Source organism: Ostrinia furnacalis, unplaced genomic scaffold (genome assembly GCF_004193835.3).
Source record: "Ostrinia furnacalis isolate ACB-3 unplaced genomic scaffold, ASM419383v2 OfSCF7471, whole genome shotgun sequence".
Lineage (NCBI taxonomy): Eukaryota > Metazoa > Arthropoda > Insecta > Lepidoptera > Crambidae > Ostrinia > Ostrinia furnacalis.
Genome location: NW_021137710.1, coordinates 922067 through 942574, shown reverse-complemented (window position 1 = coordinate 942574; position 20508 = coordinate 922067). Strand labels below are relative to the sequence as shown.

Here is a 20508-nt window from a genome sequence, read left to right as displayed (position 1 = left end):
GTAACCTGGTTTAAATAAATTAAATGAAACCATCAATCGAGCTAGTAGGATTTATTTTATTATTCATCAATAATCAAATTCAGAACTTGAATATTCAACTGCAATGTCTGCTCATGAACGCTTCAAACTCGGTACTTCTTTCCCAATTCCATAAAATTCAATACAAAGTGACAATTTTTTTTAAAATTGGTAGTTGAAACAAACCACAGCTAATTTTCATAGTGGACTGTACTATACTATAAACATGTCAGTCAATTTGACAACCTTTGTCGGAAACATTATTCAATGAAAATATTGTCCGAATCCTTAGTATTTCTCTTCGACAAATACTTTAACACATTGTGAACCACTTTTCCTTCACGACTATAAAAAGATTTTAGCAATTTAATTCACAAAATCAATTGCGCACATTTAAAATAAAGTTTGTTTACACTTTGACAGCAATAGACTGACATGCAAGGTGACATGTCAATGAAGTTTTCAGTTACTGTTGCCATTAAAAGAAATTAGTACCATTAGTTTTCCGCAACATGGCGAGGGTTTTTATGTTCCTGGTCAGGCTATACTTTGTATCTTTGTTATACGATTGTGGACAAAGCTGGATAAGTACAAAGATATAATAAGTAATAATAACTAGCAAGATAATTTCTTAGTCCTACTACAATCTGCGTATTGTAGGACTTTCAAAAATTCAATGAAATTATACATGAATTCCAACTACGGATCTCCAGAAACTCCAGATAGCCCGCTGGGTAACCTGAAAACCTGAAAAAGATTAATAGCTAAAGACGACAAAGCAATATTTAAGGAACTGAAAAAATTCTTTGATATCGCGGTCTACAAATCAATCTACAGAACAGACAGCGCCATCTATTGGCAAGGGTAGCTTGGTGGCGCCAGTGAAACTTGTCGGAAACTACGTCACATCGGACGCCAGCGCTCCCTATCGGCGCTCCACAGTTTTGACGTCGTAGTCGACGGAACGCGGAGCTTAGTTTTGTAGCAGCTCAAACAGTCAACACATGTCTATAAAAATTGCGCATCCTATAATAATTATTGCGATTGGAATTACACTTTGCATAAATGTATGTAGCGTTATATATTTAACGAAAACTACCTCACGTGCGTCCACTTGATAGTTAATTATGGCCGAAGATATAACGACCCTCAGTTACCCTCAACGTCATATATTTTATTTATTTATTTTAATATATTAAAGAATCACTTTGTTGTCCATCTGTATTTCTGTCAAGACCCTTTTTTGAGGGAACACTTGGAGTAAAAACATTTTGTATGACTACATAATGGTATAATCTTGGGAACATTATACCATTATGTGTCATACGTTGAATTTCTATATTCAATCCTAATCCAAATCCGTCCGTCAACTGTCAAATTTCAATATGTTTTTGGTCAAAATATCTGCGGTTTTTGATGTGTTTACATTTTTATATTGTTTATAAGACTATTTATATAAACGCATCGAAAATAGTGGATATTTAATCTAAAATGAAATCCGGATTTGGACAAGGATTGAATTGAGAGTCATTATGTTCCCCAGGAATAAAAAGGCAATGCTACACAAGCACAAGCTTAGTCAATCAGTGAGAAATCCACGATAGTTAGAGGTTATAACATATTATTCTATTTGAAGCAATTTTCCTAAAATTTTTCAGTATTTACGCTAATTTATTAATAAGATGAAATTAATTCTGTTTTGACAGCGAAATGTTCCGTTGCCATGATAAATGGCCTTAACAGTCCGTTAGAGATTTAACAACACATTCACTAGCTTGTCAAACTGCAGGACTACACCGAAACGCTGTTTATGTGTCACCGTCGCTCATGCTGGCATCTTGCTTTGCTTGAGCGATCGCAATATTTGAAACTTTGGATAGCGTTTTCCGTAATGAGGGCTATCGCTTTAGCGCTCACCAGTTAGCGCCACTGTAGAGTAGTGTAGAGTAAGGTCCTGTCACTTGCTAGTAGCGAAGACAGTGGCACCAACTGGTGAGCGCTAAAGTGGTAGGAGGACTATCGCATTTGCACTCATCAAGATGGCGCCACTGTAGAGTAAAGTCCTGTCAATCGCCAGGGGTGCCAACTGTTAAGTATAAAAACGATAGCCCTCATTCCGCTGGGTCTTACCATCTCCGGCAGCGGGAAAGCGACGATGCGCGTGATGGCGCGCGGATGCGGGTAGCGCCACGCGACCGCCGGCCCGTGCAGCGTCACCTGGTACGCCATGGGCAGCTGCCCGCCGCTCACCATCTTGAAGGCGCCACTCCTGAACCAAAATTACACATTATAGCAGGCCTGTTCATCTCCGCGAGTTTACATCGAAAACAAAACACGCACGATGGCCCACCTATAGGATACTATTCGACAAGGCCTCACATACGAGCGAACATTGACTCACGCACGCGTATTCTTGTGTATGATGGAAGAAAATAAAGAAAATGGTGTACTAAATACTGTGCAGTATTTAACTGCCTAAATAATAATAAAAACACAGAATCTACTTTTTTAAGTTGCCTCAAGACACTGAGAGGTAAATAAGCAGTTAATATTATTCATGATAATTCATGCTAAATCATGTATTTCCTCCGCCATTTTCCGCAGTTTGGCACCTCACGTCACATCATTTTACCAGTCAGCCCTATAGGTTCGGCGCAGTGCCGATCACTGACGTTTGTCAACAAAATGGTGCTTGACTCTTGAGACAGGCTAAATTACACCATATTGTTAATGACATTGAGCATATATTTTTTTAAATACCTTCGGGAAGTAAAACTTCTGTACGTAGTACTTAATATTATTCTGTGATTATAGTGTTTTTGTTCAGGTACACATGCTTTCAATGAGCACGGTATTGCGCGGGACCTATTTAAATCTGCCGCCAACTCCGTCTCGCCAAAACTAACACGGCGAGCGCGCGCGACTACAGCAGCGCCGCGCTCCACGACGGCAAACGAACGAAAACTATGCAACGCGCTCTCTCGCGTTTGGGCCGGCATCGCGAGTGCCACGCTTATTGTGTGCTCCAACGGAAATGTGAAATTTGGTGACTTTTTGGAAATGTTTTGTGTGTGAGGGCTCCACCATACTGTGCTTGAAGTCAGTGACTCAAGTGAACCACCGAAGGCACCGGGCGAAGCCCTAACCACCGGCCGGCGGCGTCCTACAGAGTACCTACCAGCAGCGCGGCGGCAGACAAGGTACCTCTTCGATTGTTTCTGTGTTTTATTGATTATGTTGTGCCTGGACGACACTGGGGAACTCATATTCGGTTAAGCTATCGAAGTAATTAATAGTTTTTAACACAGATATTTTTGCCAAGTACTTAACAGCTCACGTGATTAGGTCACCATAGTAAATGTGTTAGCGCTAAACATAATAAATAGCCGTAACTTGGGTCTCCTTGAAGCTGAAGAGCTGAAACCGAGTGGCGGACGCATGTCCAAGAAGTTAGGACAATAACTGGTCGGGTTTTAGTGGGCAGGCCCCTCCTTTCAGGTGGGGAGATTTCCACTGATCGTCATCATCGGCTGGTGGGTATGCGCAAAGTTAACGTAAAGCAGGGTACTCAATACTCATCTAGCCGTGTAGCATGTGATGTATCAGATACTGTATCAAGTGAGTACATAGGCACGAGCCCGCTGCGAGCTGCTCGTGCGTGGTTCGCAGGGAGATCGCAGCGACCCGCCGAGTGGCGGTATCACTGCGAGCACAAAGGCGGCTCGCAGTAGGATTCAGGAGCTCGCAGCCAGATACGCGATGACCGGGGACGAGCCGTACTCACTTGAAGATTTGTTACGTTACATGCTACGTTACGTGCTACATGGCAGGTGAGTATCCTGCCTAAGAAAAAGGACAAACGTACCTCAAGTCATCTTTATAGTAGTGGTCGCCAGGCTCGGACTCCAGAGCGACGCCCCGCAGGTGTTGCTGCGAGAAGTTGAGCGACGACGACTGGCGCAGGCGGCTGCCCCTCTGGCGGTAGAATGTGTCCGCACTGTTCGCCGGGGCCGGCGGGATGACCTGAAGCAGTAGTAGCAGGCCTGTTCATCTCCGCGAGTTTACATCGAAAACAAAACACGCACGATGGCCCACCTACAGGATACTATTCGACAAGGCTTCACATACGAGCGAACATTGACTCACGCACGCGTATTCTTGTGTATGATGGAAGAAAATAAAGAAAATTGTGTACTAAATACTGTGCAGTATTTAACTGCCTAAATAATAATAAAAACACAGAATGTACTTTTTAAAGTTGCCTCAAGACACTGAGAGGTAAATAAGTATAGTCTTTTTCACCTAAGATGATCCGTATGACGTTTCGAGTTTGAAAGATTTAGTGAGGTCACATAACTAAACAATAGCGATTTATCTATCGATTTTTTTCGAAGAGTTAGTAAAACCAACTTTTAGAGAAATATTTTGTATAGGTGTTATTTAACAAAAAACATGTTTTTTTTAATTACAAATATTATTGTAACAATTATTTATTGATAATATTCAAATTTCATGGTTCGTGTTCAAAAAAACGATTCCTAAAAAGTACTGGTTCTGTTTCTTTAAATTAAAAACTATTAATTTATTTTTAATGCGTTTATTAAAGTCAATAATCGAAAAATACAGTTGATTTTTGTGATGTTTTTAATAACTAAGTAGGTATTCACTGCAATCGATTAATGGACCGCGGAAATAATCGATTTTATTATACAAGAAATACCCCAGCACTAAATCTATTCCGTTTCACACATTGCGTACATTAAATAAAAAATATTTTTACATCGTATTTAATTAAAATGTAATCAGTAGACTCAGATTTTACTATATATTTCAAGACAAGTAGTTAATTTTTTTAAATTATATTGCTAATAAAATACAAATATTTTTTCTAAAATATTCTGCATATGTAGTATGCGTAATATGGATAACCTTGAAGTGTCATACGGATCATCTTACGTGAAAAAGACTATAGTTAATATTATTCATGATAATTCATGCTAAATCATGTATTTCCTCCGCCATTTTCCGCAGTTTGGCACCTCACGTCACATCATTTTACCGAAGTCAGCCCTATAGCTTCGGCGCAGTGCCGATCACTGACGTTTGTCAACAAAATGGTGCTTGACTCTTGAGACAGGCTAAATTACACCATATTGTTAATGACATTGAGCAAACATTTTTTTAAATACCTTCGCGAAGTAAAACTTCTGTACGTAGTACTTATTATTATTCTGTGGTAGTAGTTTTAATATTAGCCAGGTTGAAAGCTTGCGCAGGCCAGATCCAACCTGTACTGTAATTTTCTTGTTCCCTCGTCATCTGGAGCTGGTAGGGTCCGTTGTGGAATCACAGGCGTGCCAACGGACGGCCCCACAGGATGGTTTGTGCTGTCAACTACGTGGTCGGAAAGCAGAGATGGTGTGTAACGTAGAGTATCAGAGGTCCCGCTGCGCCTCGCAGATGCGACTGATAGCAGCCAGTTCCTCGGGCCGCTACGCGATCCACATCCAGCCCTAGAGTTCAGTCCAAGTGGTTTCTGGCTCTGCTTCCAAGTAGTTGACCTGATCAGGAAGCAGAGCTGGTGTAGTGTGTATTCACTGATTTGCTGATGGAAAGGTCTTGCACAGCTGCTGCAGCTGGTAGCGGTTAGCTCTTCGGGCCGAAGGTTCACGGTCGCGAGGTTCAAATTCACCCCGCAAGCTTTGCCCATACGCAGTATGCTATCAACTACTAGTGCAGTGTTTGAGAGTGAGAGGTCCCGCATAGCCTGGTGGATGCGTTCAGCTGTAATCCAAGAGCTTTGTCAACTGTCAACTACGTCATCAATCATCGTAAGGAATGAATAGTAGACTCACATCTGTACCGACGGCGAGGTCCTTTAGCGCCTGCCTGATGCGGCCCGCTGCAGCCAGCTCATCGGGCCGCAGGTCCACGGTGACGCGGTCCAGGTTCAACCCAAGAGCTTTGTCAACTGTCGACTACGTCATCAATCATCGTAAGGAATGAATAGTAGACTCACATCTGTGCCGACGGCGAGGTCCCTTAGCGCCTGCCTGATGCGGCCCGCTGCAGCCAGCTCATCGGGCCGCAGGTCCACGGTGACGCGGTCCAGGTCCAGTCCCACGCGGACCGTGGGCTCGCACGCCGCCGTGCCGCCCTCGGATCGCCGCCACGACTCCCACACCGCTTCCATCTCACAGCTGGAGACGTAACGAAGACAATTTATTAGTAACAACGTTTTGATTCTATCTGTTATAGCCCACGTTGCAACAGAAGTCATTAAATCCTGTTGAGTGAGGGACTCAACTCAAAAGTCATGGGCTGCAGCAATGTCAGTTGTTACACCACAGTTACAGAATATAATAAGTAAGCCCGGTGACTCGCGACTTACTTCTAGCGTGACGGGCTGCAGCGCCACGTGATGCCAGTTATTACATCCACACTACAGAATAAATAAGTCTGTCGGCTGGTAATTCACTCCAGCATCATCCAGCTGCACGCTCGGCCAGCGCGCCTGTGTGTGCTGGACTCACCCCAGCGTCATCCAGCTGCACGCTCGGCCGGCGCGCCTGTGTGTGCTGGACTCACCCTAGCGTCATCCAGCTGCACGCTCGGCCAGCGCGCCTGTGTGTGCTGGCCTCACCCCAGCGTCATCCAGCTGCACGCTCGGCCGGCGCGCCTGTGTGTGCTGGACTCACCCTAGCGTCATCCAGCTGCACGCTCGGCCAGCGCGCCTGTGTGTGCTGGACTCACCCCAGCGTCATCCAGCTGCACGCTCGGCCGGCGCGCCTGTGTGTGCTAGACTCACCCTAGCGTCATCCAGCTGCACGCTCGGCCAGCACGCCTGTGTGTGCTGGACTCACCCCAGCGTCACGGGCTGCAGCAGCACGTGGCGGCGGTCCCCGGGCGGGCCGGCGGCCAGCAGCAGCGCGGACAGCAGCGCGCGCGCGCACACGCGCTCGGGCCGCGCGCCCGCCGCCAGCTGCACGCTCGCGCCGTCGCAGCCCGCCGCGCCCTCTGCGCCGCACACGCTCAGCTGGCTCGTCTGTATCGTGATGCTCTCGATCGCTTGATGGACTATACACAAATACAAATTTGAAGTGAGAACATAGCAGGACAAATTAAAGGTCTGCAAATCAGTGTCCCCTTGGCTCTGTCTCATCATCATCATCATTTCAGCCATAGGACGTCCACTGCTGAACATAGGCCTCCCTCAATGCTTTCCATGTTGATCGATTGGTAGCGGCCTGCGTCCAGTGCTTCCCTGCTACCTTTACGATGTCGTCGGTCCACCTACATCGTAAGCCGGTCGGCTCTGTCTGGCGAATGCTAATACTTGTCATCATCTCCGGACGTCTGACGCAAGTTTGCGCACGCTCGCGCATCGCGTCTGTTCTCCACCGCGCGTGAACTGCACTACGCCTATTTTGGACACACACATAAACGCGTGCGTGAGCCCGCCCGAAATTTAGCGTAGACGCTTACTCGTATTGCTCAACGGGATCCTCATAGTGGAATGGTACAAGTAGTTTGTCAATATCATTTTGCAATTTTATTTGTCTTCCATGACTTTTGTCTAATGTAAGAGTATTCAGGTCATGGGACTTATTTTTCTCAAAAATAATACTTTGTTCTACGTGAGACAACGGTACTTCCTACTGCTGACAAACGAGAAATGAACTAATGAACTTTTCTTGCTAAATAAACTTCATGCCCGTCAAGTTGTCAAGTCAAACGTCCGATAGGTTTGTCGTAAGCCAAATGAGTGCACGATTTGCACTGTTGAGTAGAAAGTCAGATAGAATGTCAGCACTGAAATACAAATCACGTATATTAGACTACAAAGAAGATACGTACTCATAAACCGACGCAGTCTATACAGGATCGGCAACTGCACTACTGGAGTTTCGATATCTTCAGCACGCGAAATCTTATCTTGAATCTGCAAAATGAAACACATTTTTGTTACACGCGTGAAAAGAAATGTATGAATTTCGAAAGTTTTGTAAGCTATTGGGTTAGTTGTTGGGTTTTGTGGGCCAAAATTATGTGATCTCTTGTAAATGTTATGACTTGAAATGATTGGATCATAGTGTCTAATAAAGTCCGGTCACCGAGCAGATTGAATTTCGTCCAATGACCCCAAGCTACTCATTCTTATCGCTCGCGTGTAATTGCGCGCTCGCACACTCACTGCGGTCGCCCGTCGCACAGTCGCGACAGCAATATATGTACTTACGCGCGAGTGATGGGCAGCTTGGGGTCATTGGACGAAATACTATCTGCTCGGCGACCGGACTTTAGCCATTGATACGAACCAGTGCCATGATGCCGCGAAGCCGCCGCAGCCGGTCGGTGCACACCTCGAGCTGCACCGGCCGCTCCACGTCCAATCGGATGGTGCCCTTCGTGTTGCTGCCAGCTAACAAACATACACAGATCATTATCCATCAACGTGATCATGTTTTTTAGAATCCACAACATTGCTGCCCCCCTCCCCCCAGACCATAAGCTGAGCATGACTGGCCCCTCTCAAGGCCAGAAGCTGGGTATGGCTTGCCCCTCTCACCTGTCTTAAACTAATTTACCAGGAGCATATAGAGGATTTGGCTTACACACCACCCTTGCGCAGACGAGATGGAGAAGCCTATTTGCATATTTGTCTCTTGATCGGTTTTACGATACGCACAAAAGTGGGAATAGTTCTATTTTACTTGGCCGAAACCACACCGCTCATACATTTTTTTTTATAGGACAGGAGGCAAACGAGCCGAAGGATCACGAAAGGTCATGGCTTCCGAATTTGAAGTTTTGTCCGGTGAGCTTATCAGACCAGCGCTCAGTTCTTACCATATTCATAAAGAGAGAGAGAAAGAGTAGTACCAGGCCTGTTCATCTCCGCGAGTTTACATCGAAAACAAAACACGCACGATGGCCCCCTACAGGACTATTCGACAAGGCCTCACATACGAGCGAGCATTGACACGCATGCACTTGTGTATGATGGAAAAAAATAAATAAAATGGTGTACTAAATACTGTGCAGTATTTAACTGCCTAAATAATAATAAAAACACAGAATGTACTTTTTTAATTTGCCTGAAGACACTGAGAGGTAAATAAGTAGTTAACCCACTTGTTACGGAGTTCAGTTTTTCTTCTAAATTTCATTCATGCTAAATCATGTATTTCCTCCGCCATTTTCTGCAGTTTGGCACCTCACGTCACATCATTTTACCTAAGTCAGCCCTATAGCTTCGGCGCAGTACCGATCACTGACGTTTGTCAACAAAATGGTGCTTGACTCTTGAGACAAGCTAAATTACACCAAATTGTTAATGACATTGAGCATACATTTTTTTAAATACCTTCGCGAAATAAAACTTCTGTACGTAGTACTTATTATTATTCTGTGGTAGTACTTACTAGCCACAGGAGCCGTGGCCTTCATAGTGGCGAGGGCCGGAGGGATGTCGGTGACAGGGTCGGGCGCGCCCTGCGCCGTGCTAAACAGCGGCGCGTTCCACATCTTCTCGTTCAGGCCCGCGCCGAGTCCCACCCATGCGTTGAATAGGGACACCTGGAATACACTTAAGCATTGAAATGCCTAGCCCAGGTAGATCACGCAATCCATACATTATAATAAGAGCTAAAGTCCGATCGCCGAGCAGATAGAATTTCGTCCAATGACCCCAAGCTACCCATCCTTATCACTCGCACGTAAATTGCTGTCGCGACTGTAAACGAAATTCTATCTGCTCGGCGAAGGGACTTTAGGTTGTAGTCATTGCCTGTTCAGAAAATGTGAACTTAAGCATAATACTGGATTCTAAGAAGTCGATAAGTAAATAAAAGGTCCCACGGTACCCACATTGATAAATATGATTATAAATTTTTGGATTATGACCACCAAATCAAATGGAAATTAATCAACCAATCAATGAATCAAATTAATGAAGGCAATGTGTGTGTAAAATCGCACATTGATTTTATTTTATGGACACGACGAGGAACCATTTATTTGTCATTTTAACAAATGCGAGGTTAAGTATGATGATGATGAATATAATACAATTTTACGCAAGCACTACACATATACATATTATGTANACCCAACAGTGTGTGCATAGTACCTAAGTTACGTGGATTAGTTTTTAAGTTTCCTAATGTACCTACAATATTAAATAAAATTCAGGATCTTCTTCCTTTTCTTAACAAAATTTGCACATGATAATAACACTTATTTACAAGTTGTATAAATAATAATATGATTCATATTGTTTCGAAAATTAATAGTAATGATTTTAGAATATATCTTTATTAAGACAGGAATACCAGGCCGAATGTAATGATTTTAATATCTTTATGAGACGTGAATGCCAGGAGGCATCACGGTGACGGATGGCCGAATGTAATGATTTTAGAATTAATATTGTATTTTATACGATCATTTTGGCAGAATTTAAACACCCATTATTAAAATTAAATACTTTACTTGACTACTTCCTGGACATTGTTGCAGATATTAGAATGGTTTTAGAATTTATTCTGTATTATATTCAATTACACATTTCATGTTTATTATTTAATGAAATTATTTTAGAATTTTTATTGTATACAATTTAGTAATTTAGAAATAAATTGTTATTTAAGTATTGATTTTGACTACTTCCGGGGCATGCTGTCGATAAGTCGTTTCGAGCCGGTTGACTCTGACGAATGGAAGGGGAAGTTGCCTTATCGCGGGCATGCGGCCGGACAGGTAGTTCGATTGGAGCATTCAAAGCAAGAAATACTAACTTTAAGGTGTTATAATGTTGGAAATGTATAAATTAGTATCTTGAATAAATAAGTAATTGATCTAAAAGTAATTTTTCCTCATATGTATAAAGAGAAATAAACAAAAAAAACAAACAGCATCAGGTGATGATGATTGTAGTGACGATGATGATGATAATGTCGATGTAGATGACGGTGGTGACGCCATCTTCATCACCATAATCGTCACCAGGGCCTTTAGTCTCCCCAGGAGGACGATCCTCTTTTTATTTTTTTGAGGATTTTGGTGGGTGATGGTTGTTCAGTGTTCACATATTCCTGCTTCGCTTGGTTGCTTCATTATATCTACGGGAAGAGTGGGGACACTAAAAGCAGCTGATAATATTACCTGCAGACTCTTTTGCGCCTTCCTTCGCCAGTAGTAGAGGTTGGGCTGGTGCAGTGTGACGTGCATTAGCGGCAGGCAGCCATCGCCGCGACGCTCGCGTGCCAAGTTATGCTGTAGGGAACCAAGCATTAATTTAATGAAGTACAAGCATGAAACAAAAATACTTTCAGAATTTTAGACTACATTTTTTAATACTAAGGGCTGATTTTTCAATCGTCGGAACTTTTAACTGAAGAATAAGTTTGACATATTGACAGTTTCAGTACGGGAAATATGTCACGATGACAAGTTCATTCCTCAGTTATGATTGGAAAATGTGCCCTTAATGAGACCTCTAACTATTGATTGAAAGTACATGAAGCAATAAAACGGTTTAAAAAATTTGGAACCTGTCTAGTGTTTCCTAATTTTTCCAATCTTTTTTCGATTTTACAATTTAGTTCAGGGTCAGTTGTTTCGATCATGTGCCCTAAGGGCAATTATGTCACGGGACCAGTCGGCTGCTTACCACATCCACGATGGACTTGGCGGCCTCCGCGTGGCGAATGGTCTCCGTGAGGCTCCTGGTCTTGCTGTCGTCAGAGCTCAGGTCTTCCGGGTTCGGCACGCTTTGGTCGAAAATTACCTGCGACATATCATAATATTGCTGTAGGCCTATACTTTTAACAGGTAACAAATGAACTTGTTTTGATTAGAAAATATTAGCTCCATACGAAAGTAAGACACGTGTAGCGTGCGTGTCTTACTTTCGTATGGAGCTAATAGTTTCTAATCAAAACAATAGCGTGTAAGGGACTTGGTGGAATTCACTCAATTTAACAACAGGGAAAGGCGACACATCGTACGGCGAGCCAGATTCGCCTGCAAAAAATCATTGATGACCACGTCGAGCGTCAAGCGAATCGTCCACGCATGTCGTCTCGTTTATTCTGTAAATCAGCGTGAGTACTACTTAGCGTCACTTGGCTCAGCGTGAGTTTTCACTATGACACAGTACAAGGCATACTTAGCTCGTGGCCCGCGCTGCATACCATCAGTGCCGGCGAATGCGTGACTGAGGCCTAGTTTACACCAGAACGGAGAAGTCTTTCGAATAACTAATCAGATTTCATAATTTCCACTTCTCTGCTCCGCTCCGCCTTGGTGGAAACCGGGCCTGAAACCAGAATGAGAAGTACTCACGTTGACTTGCACGGGCTCCGGCGGCGGCGGCGAATCGCTCATAGGCGGAGGCCGCAGCGCGATGACCTCGGGACTGCTGTCGTCTTCCGTATACAGCGACACCTCGATGGTGCCCATCGTCACGAACACCTCCAGATAGTCCGACGCTTCGGCCCTGCGATTACAAAGAATAGTTAGTGAGTTTGAAACGATATATGTTGTGATTTTAATCTTTGTGGCTGATTTTGTTCCCATAGCCTGTACAAGGATAGATGACCCTATGAATGTCACACTGTAGACTCAGATACTCATATGGTTTCCCATTTCTGTAGACTTGTAGCCATGAATTACAAACTCATCATTATTATACAACAGATAAACGGGCATTATGGTGTATGGGCACCACCTTTAATTGTACTTCTTTCTGTCATACTATTTTACGTTCCATTTCGTTGCGGGAATTAAAATTTCCCCCTACTTTTGATTTTCCTATACAAGTGCCTAGCTAGGTTTTATAGTTGGCCATTCTGAAGATCCTGACAAAACGATACAATAAATTGCACTAATAGTTATTTCGCAGGTAGGTACAAGAAGTAGGTATTTTGCATGACTATTTTATCAACAGACTGCAATCTGCCATGAAGCTCTCCCCTAGAATCTCTAGTATAAAGTAAACCATCCACTTCTGTATAACATTATTTTCAATGTAATACTTGCTGTGTTTTAAAATATTATCGTGTAGAGAAATGATTCCTCGACCGAACTATTAGCAACGTTAGTGGTACTTACAAAGGCCAGATAAGCAAGCTGAAATCACAATCAAGATTTTATAATGGAGAAAATACAGATTTCACTGTGTACCCCATTTGGCATTTCATTTTTATGGCAAGATGGAATAACCGTTTCTGGTAGGTGTATACAATAGTAAATTTGGCTCACAAACATGTAAGAAACTGAATTTCTAAACTCCCATGAAGTGGTGTTTTTACATGAGAACAGAGGTTGGTCTTGAACGACGCCACGGCGCGGTAACACACCAGAACATCTCTTACTTACAATATACACCATACAATTAACCATTGCAACCAACTCTATCTTGTGTGCTCATTTATTCATCATCATTACTTGTCACTGATTGGTTTGCGACCTAGGCGAAGAAACGGCAAGCACTCCATCTCAACTCCTATTACCACCCCATCACACTTAAACAATGTTGTACCCAGTAAATGTAGACGCTGTCGAGCAGGGATGGCGAATCTTTATGTATAAACGTGTCACTTTTGTCAAAAAATGTTTGATGTAGTTCATAGATGTACCATCAAATAACACTTCGTGTTTCCAATGAGGGGTCTCGTACGAGTGCCGCTGGCGAGTGACGGACATTCCTCTACAGTGGCACCAACTGATAAGCGCAATACGATAGCCCTTATTCAAAACACATTTTTAAGTATTTTATTTCAAAAGGAATTTTCGCGTGTTCGCCATCCCTGCATAGTCTGTAGCCTCAAGATATGGATGAAAGCAGAAAATGTATTATGTTGACACTTTGTGACATTGGCTGGATGGAGCTGCAACATCTACAACAGCGAGCAGCGCCATCACAGCTTAAGACAGAAGAAAAACACTTACATGTGGTCCGCAAGCGCGACGGGTTTCTTCGATCCCACGTCGCATGCGGTGGTACTTGATGTTATGGGGTCAATTTCACTGGGACTCCATGATAGCGAAAGTAGTCACGTCAGCAAACATATTTGTAAGCTCTTTGCTCCGTCATGGCGTCCCAGTAAAACTAGACCCAGTGCTGTATACACTTCGCTATTGCTTGTAGCTGCTGGTAGGTGCTGGTTTATAAAAACAACGTATAACCTGATGACAAGGCATGAGGAATAGGCAAGGAATCATAAAGCGTATCGGTGTCTAGCGTATGTCTGCTTCTGTTATAAAATTATCGTATACATTGCAAATTAGAATCCCCTTACCTTATAATGTGGCATTTTATTAAGTTATTGTTTGTATCTGCTAATGGCCAAGTACCGACTATCTTGACGGTTATAATGAGCTTAACTGTGATTAGGTATGTACAAATGAACAAAACCCGTAAGCAAGCGCTAGCGCCTAAATAAATGTCATATACAGTGGAACTACATCGTGTTTTATAGTTTGCTGAAGAAAGAGGCTTAAAATAAGTAACTATCAGGTTGACACCTGGCCTGACTTGGTGTCTTTAGTGTTAAACGTTGCTCACAATCTCGCCCGAATGTCATTACTAGCTGCTTTCTCAATTCTAAATACTTTCTTGCAACTCACAGTTTTTGATCTAACACTTTTTCAAACTGAATATAATAATTGTTCTGCATTCATATGGTCAATGGTCAACATAAGCGTGTTGGAATAAACGAATATACCAAACAATACAATAATAGATTCCATTTCCAGACTTTTATATAGCCTGACCAGGAACATAAAAACCCTGGCATAGAGGCGCGTCAATTGCATTTGATAGTGCAACACTGAGTACAGTCGTACCTGTGTTAAATTAATAGGCTAACTTTATGTATCAGGATTCAGGATTACGGGCTAATTTGATATTTTCATAAATTAACGAAAAAATATTATTATAGGTAACCTGATTTAAATAAATTAAATGAAACCATCAATCGAGCTAGTAGGATTTATTTTATTATTCATCAATAATCAAATTCAGAACTTGAATATTCAACTGCAATGTTTGCTCATGAACGCTTCAAACTCGGTACTTCTTTCCCAATTCCATAAAATTCAACACTTAGAAAGTGACATTTTTTTTAAAAATAGGTAGTTGAAACAAACCACAGCTAATTTTCATAGTGGACTGTACTATGCGATAAACATGTCAGTCAATTTGACAACCTTTGTCGGAAACATTATTCAATGAAAATATTGTCCGAACCCTTAGTATTTCTCTTCGACAAATACTTTAACACATTGTGAACCACTTTTCTTTCACGACTATAAAAAGATTTTAGCAATTTAATTCACAAAATCAATTGCGCACATTTAAAATAAAGTTTGTTTACACTTTGACAGCAATAGACTGACATATCAATGAAGTTTTCAGTTACTGTTGCCATTAAAAGAAATTAGTACCATTAGTTTTCCGCAACATGGCGAGGGTTTTTATGTTCCTGGTCAGGCTATACGTGGTTCACAAATAGGTACCTTAGATTTCTCTTTTATGTATTTTTATAAGTTTACAGGTATATTTTTCGTTAAACTCTTAGGCTGAGTTGCACCATCTTATTTAAACTTTTACAAACGTCAAAAATCTGTCGAACCCCATACAAAAAATATATTAAATAAAAATAACCGGTATAAAATTATCACTTCACGGGATTTATTGCAACAATATCTATTTTAACGGTAAATAATATTTACCGTAAAAAATGCAACATAATAGTTTAAAATATTAAAATAACCGGTGTTGGTCAAACTTAAATGATGCAACTCAGCCTTAGATAATGACTATTTTACACTTTGCTATTGCCCTCTAATTTCTCAACAAACGTATATCCCTCATAATGCGAATAATACAAATCAGTAAAACAATTTTTAATAGTAGACGCAGGTGAAGTACTAATACCAAACAGTGATTTTCATTATTAAGGTGTCCTTAATAGGTAATCGAGGCAAGCTTCGAATGGCTTCTCCAAAAATTGGTGACCATATTCGTCAGAGTTTCGTTTGTTAAGGAACTTTTATTTGGCCAATGTATTAAATACATTCTTTGCTAACCAAGTCTTGTGTACAAATATATCAACACAATCTATGTACGTTTTATCGAATCATAAAATATAATATATATCTATTATATAAAAGAAAGTCGTGTTAGTTACTCCACTTATAACTCAAGAACGGCTGAACCGATTTAGCTGAAAATTGCCAGGGAGGTAGTTTAGAGCCAGGAGAAGGACATAGGATACTTTTTATCCCGTTATTTATTGCCATTAAAGCGGAACAAAGTTCGCCGGGTCAGCTAGTAATACATAAATGTATACTTAAAAAAGAATATTAGTAATTTGTCTTGCACAATTTATTACAATGACGTAAAATAGGCGTCCTGTGGGCTTAAGATGCGTGCCGTGATAACATATCGACGTCAAAATGTATGGGCAAAATCGATAAAATGGCGTAATAACCGCTTATCGCGCGCGCATCTTACGGCCGCGATAAGCGGCCTACTGGTTTGTATAGTACTTCATAACTTATTGAGTTGGCGCGCTTCCAACCAACTAACCGATGTTGAGTCTTCCTCATATCTGACAGCAGCCCTCTTGCAGAAGAAGACTGCTAGGAGCGGTAAACAATGAATACGAATACTTACAAATGATCCACGAAACTGCTTATGGGTATATGCTACTGTTATTTTTGAGAGAGACCAACAGGCGTACGAACGCGTATGCTTGGGCTGGATTATAGTAGACCGCATAGTGAAGATTTGCAGCTCACATCCTAAATATTACTATGTATTATAAGTGATCCCAGACATCGTACTGATTGACAATCATTATTGTGGTGCCCCTCACTTGCAAGAGATCACCTCATGACTTACAGGTGGTAGCGTCTCACGTAGCGACGGAAACGGACTTCTTGATGTCAGTGGGCATAATCGTCGGCGCACGCGCAGGTATAATCACTATTGACCGCGCACCCAGCGGAGACATTGTTGCAAGATTTGCAGATCGCATCCTGACTTCTGTTTTGTATCGTAGTGTTTCTAGATTTCGTAGTGTGGTCCCTTCCCCCTAATTTACTTACAAGTGATTCACAAAGACGAAGTAGACGGGCTTGTTGACGTCATTAGCGAGGTGACCTTCGGTGCGTGCGCATGGGCTGGATTATACATAAAAACATTTGACTAGATTCCAAGTGGAGTCTTACTTGCATGACTTGCAGAACGCACTATGACATTCTGCTATGTCAGACTTTATATTGACAGATGGAAATTATTGTGGTGCCTCTTCTCCTAAGTTGTCTTCCCGCTAAAGATCATCATCAACATTTCAGCCACAGGACGTCCACTGCTGAACATAGGCCTCCCCCAATGACTTCCACATCGCACGGTTGGTAGCGGCCTGCATCCAGCGCCTTCCCGCTACCTTTATCAGGTCGTCGGTCCACCTTGTGGGTGGACGTCCCACGCTAAAGATCAATGACTTACATCTTTTTGTCGTCGGCGAAATGATCGTCAGCGCACGAGCATGGACTCGATCATAATGACATATCACCACCATGAGCAAGAGTCAGACCGCAATTTGTATAACATATTGTGACTTTTGTTATGATCCCGGGCATCCAGCGGAGTTATATTTGCGAGATTTGTTCCTTTTGTGTTGCCAGATTTTGGTAGTACTGTTCAATTCCTCTCCAAGTTCTCGTTGCTGCTAAATATTGATAACAGACGCCCCTGTCGTGAAATCTGAGAAAATTATTTACAGGTGGTCGACGAAGGCGAAGGAGACGGACTTTTTGAGGTCGGTGGAGAGGTCGGCGCACACGCAATAGTTTGGTTATAATCACAAATAAATGAGCTCCCAACGGTCTTGTTTGCAAGATATGCAGGCTACGGCCTGCGTTATGACATATTTTATATAGACATACCGTTACATACATATGTAGAGGTTTGACATTCGCAGATCATAGACTTCGTACTGACAGATGGATAGTATAACATTGTGGTAGCTGTCGTCTCGCTAAATCGCTATTCCGAAGAATTCCGCAATTCTTGAGGCCGGCGAAATGATAATAGTCGCGTGCGCATGGTCATTGTGATTTCTGTTATGTAGGAGCATTGATCCCAGATATCGTATTGACATATGACAAAGATGACTGACATAGTAATTCATGGTATGGACTTACAGATGGTCGACGAAGGTGATGGGCTGTTTGCTGTCTGAGCTGAGAAGATGACTTACAGGCGGTCCACACCCACAAGGCGACGGGGAAGGATTTCTCGAGACCAGCGGGGAAACCGGCGCGTGCGCATTCGTTGGACTTGGTATAATAACTTGGTATATAGATCGGGCTCCTAGCAGTCTTGTTTGCAAGATTAACGGGCATTCTAATATTGTGATTGACGAATGGCTAGTATTGATGTCCCCCCCCCCCCGGCCCTCTCCAGAAGCTGCCATATAAGGGTGTAGTCTGAGCTGAAAAGATGACTTACAGGTGATCCACGAAGGCGACAGACATGGACTTCTTGAGGCCGGCGGAGAGATCGGCGTGCGCGCGCGGACTCGACTTGAGCGTGGAGTGCGAGGCCGCCGTGTCCACGCCGGAATCCGTCGCGCCGCTAGTGCCCGCGACGCCGCCGCCGGCTTCGCTCTCTTGGCCTTTCAGGGTTTCTGTTGACAACCAGCGAACATGCGGTTAACAGAACATCAGACAACTCTTAAGGTGCGATTGGATCGTTCATTCGTTCGTTCGTTTCAGCCAAATGACGTCCACTGCTGGACAAAGGCCTCCCCCAAGGTTTTCCACAATGAACGGTCCTGCGCTGCCCGCATCCAGTGCGATTGGATAACCAAATCTATTTAATAGGCTGCAAGTGAATTGATATAACTTACCATCATTAGATAGTGAATCGCTTTGTAACGAAGGAAGGTCTTCGAAACCGGTAGACTGCATCAGCAATGACGCGTATGGGCATTTTTCATCTTCTTCGTATATTACTAGTCCTGGACCTCTGAAATAAGCAGAAATATTTTTCATCAGAAAGATAAAGTCTTATTAGGTTCAAAGTCATTGATAGCGTTACAGGATTACCTACTCACAACTTCGTCGGTCGTTTATTGTGTCATGTGGGAAAACGCGAGAACCAAAGTTTACTGGACACTACGTTCCATACTCGATCTAAATGTGTCTATTACCTATTTTCTTTTGAACATTACAGTCTGCCTGCCTCAAAAGATCCTCCCCTTTTCATCTTTACAGGTGCCGTCGGTGCTGGACTGTTAGCCGATCGAGCTAGGTTAGTTGCTTAACAACAGAAGACTCACTTTATCAATAATGGGGGGTTTCGCGAATGAAAAATCCGCCAGATGGCTGCATGATTGGTTATTTTTGACATGAAATTGACAGAAATGTCAAAATCCACCAATCACGCAGCAGTCAGACCCACATCCACGTCCCGCCATCTAGCGGATCTTTCATTCGCGAAAACCCTCATTAAATATGATTTCACGATTTAGAGATCATGTTAAGTAGGCTGTCCATCAGGACACTCACTTGTGCGCGTGCAGCGCGTGCGTGACGTCACCCAGCACCCGCTGCAGCAGCGCCAATTGCTGCACGCTGACGTCCAGCGCGCAGTCCGACACAAGATTCAGTTCCACGGCCGGTCCGCTAGCCAGCGCGCCAGTCACGAACACCGCCGGCGCGAGCACGCAGCCTATGTCCACCCTGGGAAGGAAATTACGAGTTAAGGGACTCATTATCATCATGATTTCAGCCATAGGACGTCCACTGCTGAACAAAGGCCCAATGATTTCCACAAAGGCCAGTTGGCGCCCTGCCCGGTCCTGTCACCTTTATGAGGTCGGCGGTGCACCTTTTGTTAGGGGAATATTCTGCAAACACATCCACATAGCAGTTTTGACTGAAGTGTATGGAAATTAATAGTAAAACTGGTTATGTCGTCTCTTGCCTACGATGCACACGCTGACGTCATCATGACGTAACGGGGAGTGGTAATACAGCCTCTTCTTTGCGCACTATACTAACGGCTACGGAACGAGATGGACATACGGTGCATCTAATAATTTAAATATTTTTAACTCCTGCCACTTCTGATTATATTTGCCTAACGACACAATATGAACATAATCTTGGGATATCGCGTCAAAGCCCAAATATTCCCACCGAATCATTGACAAAGTATGAATGATAGACTTACGGGTGTAACATAGACGTGATGGTCGGGGACACAATGGGCTGGGTCCACTTCAAAGCTGGATTTTCTCCCACAGTACCTTGCATCATCTCTTTTTCACTTGCCTGCAATAACAATACATAAGAAGTAAGTAAGCGAGATCACAAGAGTGCGAGCGGGTAATCGAGTAATCCCAATATGTAACTTTAATAAAGCGCCATCTATTGTAACGAAATAATTATTTGTAAAGCACTATC

At 42.9% G+C, this 20508-nt stretch overlaps 1 protein-coding gene across 1 annotated transcript in view; it reads right to left on the bottom strand.

Annotated features, from left to right (window-relative positions):
- The window catches only part of LOC114364842 (vacuolar protein sorting 13B), a 96733-nt gene that overhangs the window by 37234 nt on the left and 38991 nt on the right, over positions 1 to 20508 (bottom strand). Inside the window, exons 37-50 of the mRNA XM_028321166.1 lie at positions 20276 to 20376; positions 19609 to 19782; positions 18948 to 19066; positions 18548 to 18725; positions 12367 to 12520; positions 11693 to 11809; positions 11185 to 11295; positions 9444 to 9597; positions 8337 to 8440; positions 7876 to 7960; positions 6882 to 7095; positions 6038 to 6218; positions 3884 to 4041; positions 2149 to 2287 (exon numbers count right to left, since the gene is read on the bottom strand). Of these exons, the coding sequence (XP_028176967.1) occupies positions 2149 to 2287; positions 3884 to 4041; positions 6038 to 6218; positions 6882 to 7095; positions 7876 to 7960; positions 8337 to 8440; positions 9444 to 9597; positions 11185 to 11295; positions 11693 to 11809; positions 12367 to 12520; positions 18548 to 18725; positions 18948 to 19066; positions 19609 to 19782; positions 20276 to 20376 (1989 nt within the window). The remainder of the gene's footprint in view (positions 1 to 2148; positions 2288 to 3883; positions 4042 to 6037; positions 6219 to 6881; positions 7096 to 7875; positions 7961 to 8336; positions 8441 to 9443; positions 9598 to 11184; positions 11296 to 11692; positions 11810 to 12366; positions 12521 to 18547; positions 18726 to 18947; positions 19067 to 19608; positions 19783 to 20275; positions 20377 to 20508) is intronic.